We start from the raw sequence: 12,098 nt of genomic DNA on the forward strand, positions 1-12,098 counted from the left end.
TTTCAGTTTGTGGTGTAGTCTATGGTTATAGTGATCTACTGTGCTAATGAGTGAACTTAGTCTTGACTGCCAGCAAAATGCAAGCCGAGCCTGTTACTAATACCTGTAGTCACTTGCTATTCCTGACTTCAGAGTATTTGGTTTCAAAACACTGCTGTCCTAAAGCTAGGTCATGAAAACAGCCTGCCACTAGGTAGCACTGCCTAAATTTCAGATTAAGGAAGGAGGATCCAAACTAAGGCAGTAATTGTCTTAGCTCTTTACATGCTGGCTAGCACAACAGGGTGTACTTGTCAGATGCACTTCAGTATGCATTAGCTTCAGTAGAACACCTCACAGAATGTACCTGTACTATGACAGAGCTGCAGCCCTGTGTCATTTTCAGAGGTTGCCAAAGATCAGGTGTGGCTTCAAAATGTCTATCCAAAGATAGAACACCTCTTCTTGAAGGAGGGGTAAGGCTATGTTACTAAACAGAGCTGCTGTCAGAAATAAAACCCTCTGCTACCTTACCCCAGTCAGAGCACACTAACTGCCAAAGCTGTCTTCCCTTCTTGGACAGGTCATGATCTGTCAGTGCTAGAATGCTGAGGCTTCCTGTTGGAAAAAGATAGTTTGGCACATACTATCAGGTTTGTAAGTTACTAAATTCACATGAAGGCATGTATGAACAAAAACTTTCAGTTCTTCTCTGCAAGGAAGCCTAACACTAAAGACAAAGGAGGTTTTAAACCAGAAGTTACTAAATCCATGTTTCTCCATGAGAGTAGAACTAGATATAACTGTCACTAATCAAGCCATTAACTGCTCATTTGTAAGAACTTCAGGTGTTTAGTACAACTCTCAATGTTAATTGCATTATTAGTTTGCTTACAGTAGTAGCATTAATAGTGGCTTAAGCTCTTTGTTACTTTGAGCTAAGAAGAGGCACATGCAGATTTCCTAGAGTTAGATGTTCATTGAAGCGAGAAACTGTCACACACACAAAGCTTTGTTCTCAGCAAGCTAGGAATTAAAGATAGGGCTGATAAAGGCACACTTGTACCAACAAAAAGGCTCTAACACCTTCGAACCAATCTTTGAGTTTTGGTGGTGGTTTTTTTCAGTTGGGTTTTAAGTGGCAGACTAAACACTAGCAGTGTCAATTAGGAACCCTGCAGCACCCCCTAAGGGAAGTGTTTTGCTTGTTCTCATGAACATAGCTCGATGCTGCAAAACAAGAGGGACACACAGGAAAAGCAAATGGAGAACTGATCCCCTTTATTGATTGGTCTGAATCCAGAAGTCACTATCTACACTGAAGACATTGTGTGGAAAAATAGAGTTATGATGCATGGGGTTTTTCAAGTCTTAAATGATTTCATATCAGAATCATGAACCAAAGATGACAGCATTGTGAAAGCGCTGATCGGAAATCATTAAAAATCTGTAGTAAACTATACTTTGTAAATGTGATTTATAAACACCTTCCCGTTTGAAACAGGTCAGATGTAGCTCCATACTTGAACAGTACTGGAATTGTGGTAAACCCTAAGTTAGGCTCTGGAGAGGTTTTACATGGGAGAAGTTAGAACTTAGATAACAAACAAAAGCAGCAGCAACATTTTACATGCAAATGCCACTCACGCTGCATCTTAGGAGAAAGTAACTATCCTACTTTGGATATCTTGCTGCTGCAACAGCAGTAACATGAAGCTTTGCAATGAACATGCTATACTTACAGTACAGTTAGCAAAGACTTTTGTCTGTACATGCCTCTTTTGTTATATTAATAATTGAGTTTTAGAAAGAAACTTAACTGTCCACTGCAAATTAAAGGCTACAAAAAGGGCAGAGGAACTTGTTTTCCAGTATGTGTTGCACAGGAACAAAAAAGTTACAAATAAGAGCACAGACCTAAAAACAGGATGAAAAAAACACTACTTTAAGCCAGAAGGTTAAAGGACAGGAAGGTGAGAAAGTCTTTCTTAGAGAAAGACTGCAGGCAGCTTTAAGACTGTCAAGTGCTCTATGCTGATGCAATGTTTTCTTAGAAAAACGGTAGCAAAGTAATTTTGTATTTACAACACAGTCAAATTTCCAAATGAGTTCCCTTATCATTTCTCTTTCCTACACTTAGGGTAAAAAGGCTTTTCTCTAGCAAGTATTCAAAAGTATGTTTGCTATTGATAAATAATTCTGTACTACTGGACCATCACAGTTCTTTTGTAAAATGTAGAGCTTACATGGACTCAAGGTTACATAGCTACATTATACCTTCATACAATGTATTGCAAATACAGGGTTAAATTTAAAAGATTTTGACTGGAAAGGATTTTGACTCTAGGCAAGGATTGTTCAATGAGATGCAAAAGCAGTATGGAATCTGACAGACCATCCTACCCCCACAGCTCAGTGCTATCTGTATATCAGTCCTTCTACCCCAGAGATTTAGATTCACTTTCCTGAGGTTAGTGCAGCAAAAAATAAGATGCTCCTGAAGAGGGATGGCAGGAGACCCTGTGATACTGCTAACCAGATGCACATATACAGAGCTACAAGCATATCATAGCAGACATTGATAGATGGATGATTAAGATGACTCTCTAGTACCATATACAATTAAAAGAAAATTTCACCCTAATATGTATTGCACACTTTAGGAGTTAAGCCAAGCATTTTTCAGGACTTCTACCAAAAGTTTTCTGATAAGATTAGAGACTGGGATGTGGACACAGGCTTTAAAATAATTATTACATAAAGATTTTAGAATCAGACTAAGGAAAGTAAAAACTGCAGTACCTATTTCAAACTGGTTATAACAGAAGCCAAGTAGTTGACTCGTGTTGGTCAATTATTCTATAAAAGCGTTTTGTTTTTATTTAAACTCAGGATGTAGAGGTTTTTCTTCTTAAAGGACTTATCAACCCACCCAGAGCCTCTGTTCAGATAAGCCATTTGTTGTGGTTAACCATGACAATAAAATTTAGTAGCCTATTTCAACTGCATACAATGCAGAAACAGAAAACACTAAGATAGGCGTTTGGGGCACAGATGAAATTCCCAGTGTGCGTAACAGTGAGGTATGCCTCCAGAAGCTGTTCTTTCTGTTTTGTTTTGATTTTTATCCTTTTTAAAATGAACCATAACATACCCATGCAATAATATTTCTGCAGTGTTGCTAAATAAAACCAACTGCACCAAAAATTTACAATGTGGCAGAATTCAAAATTCAAAGAAATATATCATCTTATTCCAGCGAACTGGCTATGTTAATGTACACAATTCAGTAAGGGGTCAGTCAAAAAAAAAAATCAACATTTTCACAAGAGTTGAACACCACTGAGAAGTGTCTAGGGGAAAAAAATATATATAAAAGCACAATGCCTGCAAGAAGTGGCATGGCATTAAACAGGCAATGATGCTAGGCTGATTGGGAGGCTAGGGGTATGGTTAGACTAGGCTGGTAGGGAGGCTAGGGTTATGAAGAGTACTCTACACTGGAGAAAATGCTTAAAAAAATTACAAAATGACCCCCAAAGTTTAGGCAATGATTTGAACATAAGTACACCAGATACTATAGCAAGGGAAAAAACACTGCAAAAAGTACTCTCTATTTACAGAAGAATGATTTAAAGACATTATGGTTTTCTTTACAAATAGATGTAGAACAGGAATAGTCCACATTTTTAAAAACTCTTTACATATTTATCTTTAGTAAGTCAACCTTCTTGATCACAATCCTCCAACACATGGCCTGTGCAGAAGGCATTTAACGGACTCTCCATTAATTCTTCATTGTGTGGCCCTTGCTCTCTTGGAAAGTCTCTCTGGGCACAAGTCAAAAATAACTTTTTTATTTTGACCCGCAAATTAAAAAAAAAAAAGAATCTGCATAGTTCAGTCATCACTGTCAGACAGAGTCTCATATTGTGCTGAAAGCAGTGGTGCAGGCTCTCGCTCCCATATCCTGTTCTGTTGGTGAGTGGTTGCTTGGCTCATGGACGGTGGGGCACACGCGATTGATGTTGGCGGTGTACTGCTGAGCATCCTCATTGTCAATGGGTTATAAGGAAACTGTGTTGAACCTGAATGAAAGAGTTTCTCGAAGTCAAAAATGTGCCATTCTAAGAGGTTATAAGAGATCTATAGTAAAGATAGTATGGTTTTGGTTGTGACAACTAGCAGAAAATCTGTTTCAGGAAATCCTTGCACCACAGATCTAGATGATGTAATCTTTTGATAATTGCCAGTGTTATATGTCTGCATCTGACCTTTCCGCAAGTAACACATCTAATTCATTAAGTCGGAAAGAGAACCCCCATTTCTCACCTGTTGATGAAGGCCTATCTTCCCAGGCCCACACTGGAGTCTGTCTGTGGTAGTCCCCTTCTGAATGTACAGATGAGACAGAAGAAGGTCTTTCAGTTCCTAAATATCCCTGTCCTGGAATTGGAGACTTAGACTTCCTACTATTTGATTTGCCAATTAACTTCTGCTTGCTGACTCCCCCTCCTGGAAATAGAAGGGACAGGTTTTCCAAAAATATTACACTACACTTTAGCCTCTAGGTTTGTTTCTATAAATTATCGCTTAGCACCAAACAAGGATTTGACTTGATGCTTTCTGCAATGCTGATTTACTACAATTAGAAGACTAGCCTATACAGTCACTAATGACACTATTGCTAGAAAATCCCTATTCTTACCATGAGAGTTATATTTCCAACTTTAGGAAGGGAGCTGTTTTCAGTTCAAGCTAGTTCCCATCAGTGCATGTTCCCTATAGGTGATGTACTACACATGTATTTTTCATCAAGCCACCGAGCCAACCCATTATCTCTTCCCTGTTTCATCCGTGTTGTCATTCTCCAAGAAATATTGGCTAGTGCTCCTGAAATCACCAGCACCGTTTTGAAAGCCAGGACCACTACTGGGAATAGAAACACCATCTCTCTGTCACTTCCAGAGGAAAGGGAATGACTTTCAGTGACACTGAATTTATTCAAGCCCTTCGTTTATTTATTTTATTTAAACCATGAAATATTTGGGAGCTGAAATACCTCACCTGAATTAGGCGATGGATTAGCTTCTTCCCTACGCGTCTCACTACTTGCAGGTACTGCAGCGTTGGAACTGCCAGATGCTACTGCAATGGACTGTGATATTACAACTCCATGATCCTCGCTCTTGTCATCAAAGTTTCCCATCAATGCTTTCCTAATAATGTCTTCTAGACCAAGATTACTGGCAGGATCTGCAAAGGAATGACCCCTAGAACTGACTGCACCTGGGAGATAAAAGAAAACATACATGGAAAGGTGGGAGGGGAGGCAAAAAACGTATCTCAGAGAAATTACAAAGGGATGTGAACAAAGATTTTAGAGATAGGCAGGAAGTGGGGGGAAAAAAAGATGATGTTTTTTTAAAATGCAAAGCTACATGCTCCAAAGCAGCTCACAATAGCTATAAGTTATATGTGCCAGCAAACGCTAAATGTCAGACTCTGCAATAGAGTAAATTGTACATTAAGCGAAAAAAAAAAAAAAGCAAAGGAAGCTGAACATGCTGATTGTGATAGCATATTAAGTAAAATCTGCTGCTACTAATCAGTTGTAAGAGAACAAACCAGAAGAATACTTCTCATATTAATGATCCATACTAATTCATCTTACAAAGTATGATTTGTGGCAAATACTTAATTCCAAAAGCCTACCCTTCCATCTCATCTGATGGAGATCACTACTTTCTCCAATTAAAGATAGAATCGTTGCATCAGAAGGGGAGGCAACTGGCTAAAACCACGTAGAGGCAATCTACAGTACAACTCAGATTCAGATTTAGAAGTTATCTCCCATATTTCACTTAATTTCTCTGCCTCATTCGCCTTTGTCATTAGAACGTATGGGTTTTTGTTTAATTTCCTCATCTGACAGGAAATTGGGATTTTTTTAAGTGTTATTTATCATAGAAAAAAACAGCAAGTATTTTAAATACCCCAGTTTATAAAGTAAATTGCATTTGATGAACTGAGATCTAGTTTTGTTGAACTACACTATATTTAAGTTCTATGTAAGTGAGATGCTAACCAATTTCATGACTTCTACCTCTAAGATTTGCAGACACCAGAGAAATAAAACAATTCTTGCTTCAGTTCCCATTTAAATATTATTTGAAATTTCCTTTGATCATTTTGCTTTTCCTTAGGACAAAGGAAACAACCTTTTTTGTGGGGTGTTACTTTTCAAATTTTATATCCTCTTCCTCATTTACTGCACTGCCCAAAGCACATACATTAAATATATTGCATTAGTTTACCTTTTCTGAAACATGCATAGTTCCTTTTACTGAAAAACTTACCTGATGTAGTGACTGCTGGCAAATTGAATATTTCAGTCCCTGGCTGAGCAGTTGCTGTAATTAAAACATAACATTTAAATGAGTTTTCCAGGGTACTGATGATCATTAGAAGTGAACCCTATTAGTCTTAATACATATGATAGAATTACTCTGAACTATTTCCTGTACTTTGTTCAACATAGCAAAATGTATTGTGCACACGGTGGAAATCCAATAAAAAGAATACTGCAACCCTTACTAACTCAGCCTTGTTTCTCAGAATGAATCTGCAAAAGCATTCACTTTCAATTAAGTACTTCCTATTAGGTACTGAATTCACTAACAGCTCAAACTCTTACTACTGATAATTTTGATATAAATTTATATTAAGATTTCTAAGAGAAAAAAAAATACAGTTCTAGTATCATATTCCACTGGGACAGTATCCATTACTGATACTGCATTAAAATATCCAGAATGTGTCATTTTAATAGTCATAATCATATGGTCCAAGAAAAAAAAATCCAGCTTAAAAGATGCCTTTTTCAAAAAGGAAATGGTGTAATAGTTGTTAAAACCTGACACTATTCTAGTTAACTTTGTGTCTGTAGTTAATGTTGATATGAAGCACACTATCTCATTAATTATATGCTTCTTCTAAACATTTACATCTCTCAAATTAAATATTAAAATGCTTAAATGCAACAATTTACATACATCAGCATAAAAAAATAAATCTTACAGCTATTCAGTCATACATAATATGTTTTTACATTAATAGATTAATATTCAGTCATGCTATTTGAAACATTTATGTTAGAACATCCGTGGACAGCAGTCACATAGAGCTTAAGTTGCAAAAATTCATTGAAAAGTCCTACATACCCATGTCTGAGTCGCCTCCACCAGACGAGTTCAGCTTTCGAAATATCTCCTGTTTCTTGGACTTTACCATTGGTGACGTATTCTCAAGTTTGGTGAAAAAAGAAGGCAGGTAGCTTATGCTACCTGGAGAGCGAGAGTCAGTCCTGCCAAGACCAACACGTGTCGAAGTCAGAGAACATTTTTCACGCTGTACATTTAAACCTTTCAAAAAGCAATCAATGGCAGATACTGCCAACATTCATATGCTTTAAGATTATCTTTCCTCAACCTGTTTTTTAGGGACTAGACCAACGTAATGACTGTCCAGAAACACCTGCTTTTTCAAGATTCAAGATTCTAAAGCTCACAGATTGTCATTGCCTGTGCTGGAGAGTGGTACAGAGATGATGCACTCAAACATTTCAGGGGTGTCTATTTCTGCCCTGCAACGTGCATGCTGGCTAAAGTTTTAGCTATATATTGATGGGTGACTACATTTTTAAGCTAGAAGCCCAAATAATCATCCCAGCTGTTCCTCCAATTTCATCCTCCTTATTATGAACAGCGATTAAAAACTTGCCTCTGATAACAGAGGAAGATTGCTTAAATGATTTTTTTAATAAAGATACTGTTTGCAGCCAAGTGATCTAGAATAATGCTTTTAAACTTCAGTTTTACACATACCTCTGTTCAGTAGGCTCAGTTCTTTGGGAAAGCAGTAGAACATTTTCCTGTTTCTCATGTACAACTGGGACCTGAGGTGGTGAGATTGGCTCATAGGGCTCTGAAGAAACATGACTCCTCTCTGGAGATTTTCCAGGTCTACATTTAGAATTCAGAGACAGGTAAGTATTCTTACTGCATGTAACAGAGTAGTTAACACATATAATTGCATTCCAGTAGTTATAAAACTATTTCTAGTTATGTGTGTTACATGTTTTAGTACGTTTGATGATCTCAAAAAGATAACACTGATTTGTCCACAGTGTGGAAGAAATCCACAGAATCAAAGTTCTAAGTGATTAAAAATTTTTCACTCCTCCAAGGATTGGAAATTAAGTATTAGTAGTGAAGGGAAAATGTTTATATTATGGAGCCAAGCAATTGTCAAAAACAGTGCAAGTCATTGCCCAAAAAAGACCAAAGGATACCACTATTTCTGATCTACATAAAGATTACTGCACTAGCTTTTGTAAATATTGTACTTGGGAATTAATTAAATTTACAGTTAAACCAAATACGTGCATTACCTTCCCCGGGACTTGTCAGACAGATTTTCAGGTGACACTCTAGCACCTGGCCGCTGATGGTGGACAGACTGCGACTGTGACTCAGGGCTGTAGCGATTTGATGTCTTTGCTCGGGTAGAAACAGGCGCTGGAGCAGGGGTGGAGTTCTGGAATGTAGTGGTGGGAGGCTGCAAAGGGGCCTGAGAAGCTGCTTGGTTTCGAGCGAAGTCTTGTGTAATAATTTGCTGATTGTGGTCAAAAAAAGAGAAAGGAAACTTTGGTCAGACATCGGCTACAGCACAGTGTTCAGTATTTGTGAACTAGATGAATATGAGACTAATTGCAACAAATGAGAAAATAAGTTCAGACATTATTGTATAATATCTCCAATACCAACTCTGTAATTATTAGTTTTATTAACGTTCCAAACCTTGTTTTCATAATCAAAGCATAACTTTTCACATCTGAAAAGATGTACACAAATAAACCTACACAGATGTGATCAGCAAGGGTGATAAGTCGATGGGTTCTGGGCACATGTGCCATCCCTTCTGCTTGGGAGGAAGGAGGTGGAGGTTGTTGGGGTGAAGGAGGTTCCTGTTGTGTCCTGTAACGGTGAATCGGCCCCTCATATTGCCTGTTTGGGTCATCTAGTTGAAGAACAAAAGGACAGTTTCTTATGAAGGTATTACTGAAGCTTCAAGGTTTTAAAGTTCTGTGCTTACGAATATAAAACAATAGATGTTTCTATAGTGGATTTTATATAATAAATTTTAGGCATCATGTGTAATAAACACCTTTTCCCCTCCACATATAGGCCCTGGACTATCAAAGGCATAAAGCATAATTCCACAATGCTGGGGAATTCCAGCTCATTTCTCATCTGCAAATGGTACTGTAGTAGTCTGAGCTTTACTAAGAGAGAAAAAAAATGCAGACATCAACACCAACATGCAGTAATTTTAAATAATACATTCAAAATAAATTTCTTATTGAATCAGCTAGGCTGTAATGTAAAGGAGCTGTTCAATGCCAAGTGACAGTTCCAATACATTTGCTCAAGTTTTTACACAGATCCTGCAACAACATAATTCCAGCAAAAGTTTCTGAAAGTTAAGAACGTGGTAAACAGTGGCCTAAAGACTCCTGATATATTTTAACTATATTTTGACTTCATGGTAAATATCAGCAAAATAATTGTCAGCACACTTGCATAAGTAGACCAACTTACTCTCTGCCTGGCTTGGTTTAGGTGTCTCTTGTTGATAGGACTGTAGCTTTTCTTGAGTAGGTACAGGTGAATTTGCAGGGCTAATCACCTCAATGGCATCTCCAGGAGCTTCATACCGGTGGGACGATACTGTATATCAAGCAAAAGTTGTGGAATAAGGTTTGAATATCACTGAAGATTTTGGTTGCCTATATGTAACAACACTATCTTTCCATTAAAATGACATCAGTGAAATGGAAGTCAAAATTGTCCGTCTTTCTCATGAGAATCACGGTGAAATATATTTCCACAAAACACTGTTCCAATGTAAATTCAGTAATTTTACATCTCCTGACTTCTGATATGGTCAGTTTTATTACCCTGCATTTCACAATGCAGCATGGAACCTAAATAAAGCGATCAACTAAATTTTACAAGAATCTTCAGTCACTGCACTGTATTCAAAAACCGTATTTGCCTATCCAGCATCTGATCTGTGCAGAGCTAAGTATTTTATCATTAAACATCAGAATCATCTCACATTGTTATCTCCCTAAAAGGCTAAGACAGCAAAGAAGTAAGTAGTTACTAAGATACGTACAACTACTGGAAGAATCTGAACTTTGAGAGCCCCTATCTCGTGCATCCTTGTCTGAAGCAATCTGTCGAGTGATGATCACATCTATGAAGTTAGCAGCAGTAATTGTGGTCTTTCCTCGAGTTCTCAGCTCTTCCTCGTACCTGGATTTAGGAGGAGGTCCTTTTTCTTTACCAGCCTCTGAATAGACTACTGATGAAGACTGTCCTTGGGACTTGCCACCAGAAAAATTTGCAGATGTATAGGGGCACTGGACAGGCCTCTTTTCTACCTCCAGTGTTTTCTGTTCCATCTGCGGCTGCTCAGTAACCACAGCTGACCTGCGTCCCATATTCTCTTCTATCCTGGTTCCTTCATGCTTGTTCTCTTTTGCTTTGGCAACTTCCATCTGAGGAGCAGAGGCTGCAGCATCTACTAGCGCCGCAAGGGCATCAGCAGCAGTATTGTAGCGCGAAGCAGGCAACCCTTGAGTTATGGAGGGAGCTCCAGGGGTGAGCTGCCTGTTGACAAACATTGAATATTCTGAATTACATCACATGAAAAAGGACCAGAGCCATTTCTTGAGTAAAACAAAGCAAAGCTTTTGTGATACTAATTTCAATCCAAACTGGACTTGGTGCAAATGCATAGGATCATTTTCAATAAATTAAAGAGCCAGATGACTGTGGTATATCCTAGTTTCTTAGGATCTTCCTCAGACTAAACGCACCTTTTAATAAGCTCAAGTATTAGTACAGATATTTCTGGGACAGTAACATAAGAAACATACATGATACGGAGCTGAGCAGCAGGATCCAAAGGTGTGATTACACTTGTCCCGTTGGTTCCTTGAAAAATACTAGGCCTTTGCTGCAGTATGTTTTCCTGGCTTCTAACTGAAGGGGATGGGGACCGAACATATCCATGACTGCCAGGTCTGCCAGGCTGCTCTGTACCTGCAGAAAATAAAGCAGAGGAGGAAAAAAAAAACAAATACACATATAAATCACTCTTATAACAATGTAGGATATGTATAACAACGTATCAATGCTTTCTCCTCCACATCCTTTCCCAATTGTCTCTAGCACTCTAGATGCAATTGTATATATTAAGGATTTAAATAGGAGCATTCTGTTTACAATGTTTTAAATAAGATGCAAGTAGTGATAGGCATGACTGGGATTCACACCATTCCCTAGGTATTACATCACTATGACAGAAAGATGAAGAAGCCTGAAACTTGAAGTCTCAATTAGGAACAGAACTGCCAAGTGCTAGAAACCTTCCTTAAGTGTAGGCTAAATCAAACAATACTCTGTAACGTGTTAATAAGCTGCATGTTGCTTATGGAGGATAAAGAAAATGTGGATATATATTGGATATAGAAAATAGTTACAGTCTACAATGAGACTGTTCCAAATGTAACAATGTACACTCACCTGGTCTAAGATAAAGTTCAGCAGGGACTGAAGTTATTCTCTCCCTCTCTCGTTCACGTTCTCTTTCCCGCTCTCGTTCTCGTTCCCTCTCCCTCTCCCGTTCCTTCTCCCTCTCTCTTTCCCGTTCCCTTTCAGCATTTGCAGCTGCAGAAGCTGCCAAGTGTGTAGGGTGTCCTGGAACATCCACAAGACAAAACATTTTAAGTAGCAAAAACAGATACTAAAGTTAAGCATAATTTGATGCAAACATTCTCCAATACATTCTGCCATCCACTTACAACAAATTTCCCAAATACATTTTCATTCCAGTCAAGTCTATCCACTTATTTAAGGAAGGCAAGAGCTTAACACAGTGTCAGTGGAAGGTTCAACTAACAGCTTTTTACTCAAGTGGTTTCTATATAGTTAGAAACTAGACAGCTTATAGACCCAAATTCCAGTCTTTAACACACAGTATAAAGT

General features: G+C 38.1%; 1 protein-coding gene across 9 annotated transcripts in view; it reads right to left on the reverse strand.

The window, feature by feature from the left end:
- Nucleotides 1–2,668: 2,668 nt before the first annotated feature.
- NCOR1 (nuclear receptor corepressor 1) overlaps nt 2,669–12,098 on the reverse strand; it is a 66,571-nt gene continuing 57,141 nt past the window's right edge. For 5 of the 9 annotated variants that reach the window (XM_040532756.1, XM_040532754.1, XM_040532757.1 and 2 more), the window contains 12 exons: nt 11,637–11,810; nt 10,988–11,153; nt 10,222–10,718; nt 9,642–9,770; nt 8,903–9,060; nt 8,432–8,655; nt 7,866–8,003; nt 7,203–7,345; nt 6,339–6,392; nt 5,047–5,268; nt 4,312–4,494; nt 2,669–4,067 (listed from right to left, as the gene is read on the reverse strand). In XM_040532756.1, coding sequence (XP_040388690.1) covers nt 3,880–4,067; nt 4,312–4,494; nt 5,047–5,268; nt 6,339–6,392; nt 7,203–7,345; nt 7,866–8,003; nt 8,432–8,655; nt 8,903–9,060; nt 9,642–9,770; nt 10,222–10,718; nt 10,988–11,153; nt 11,637–11,810 — 2,276 coding nt within the window. In that variant the 3' untranslated portion in view covers nt 2,669–3,879. The remainder of the gene's footprint in view (nt 4,068–4,311; nt 4,495–5,046; nt 5,269–6,338; nt 6,393–7,202; nt 7,346–7,865; nt 8,004–8,431; nt 8,656–8,902; nt 9,061–9,641; nt 9,771–10,221; nt 10,719–10,987; nt 11,154–11,636; nt 11,811–12,098) is intronic. The other 4 variants (XM_040532763.1, XM_040532762.1, XM_040532760.1 and 1 more) reach the window with 3 other exon arrangements.

Source organism: Cygnus olor, chromosome 20, assembly GCF_009769625.2.
Source record: "Cygnus olor isolate bCygOlo1 chromosome 20, bCygOlo1.pri.v2, whole genome shotgun sequence".
NCBI lineage: Eukaryota > Metazoa > Chordata > Aves > Anseriformes > Anatidae > Cygnus > Cygnus olor.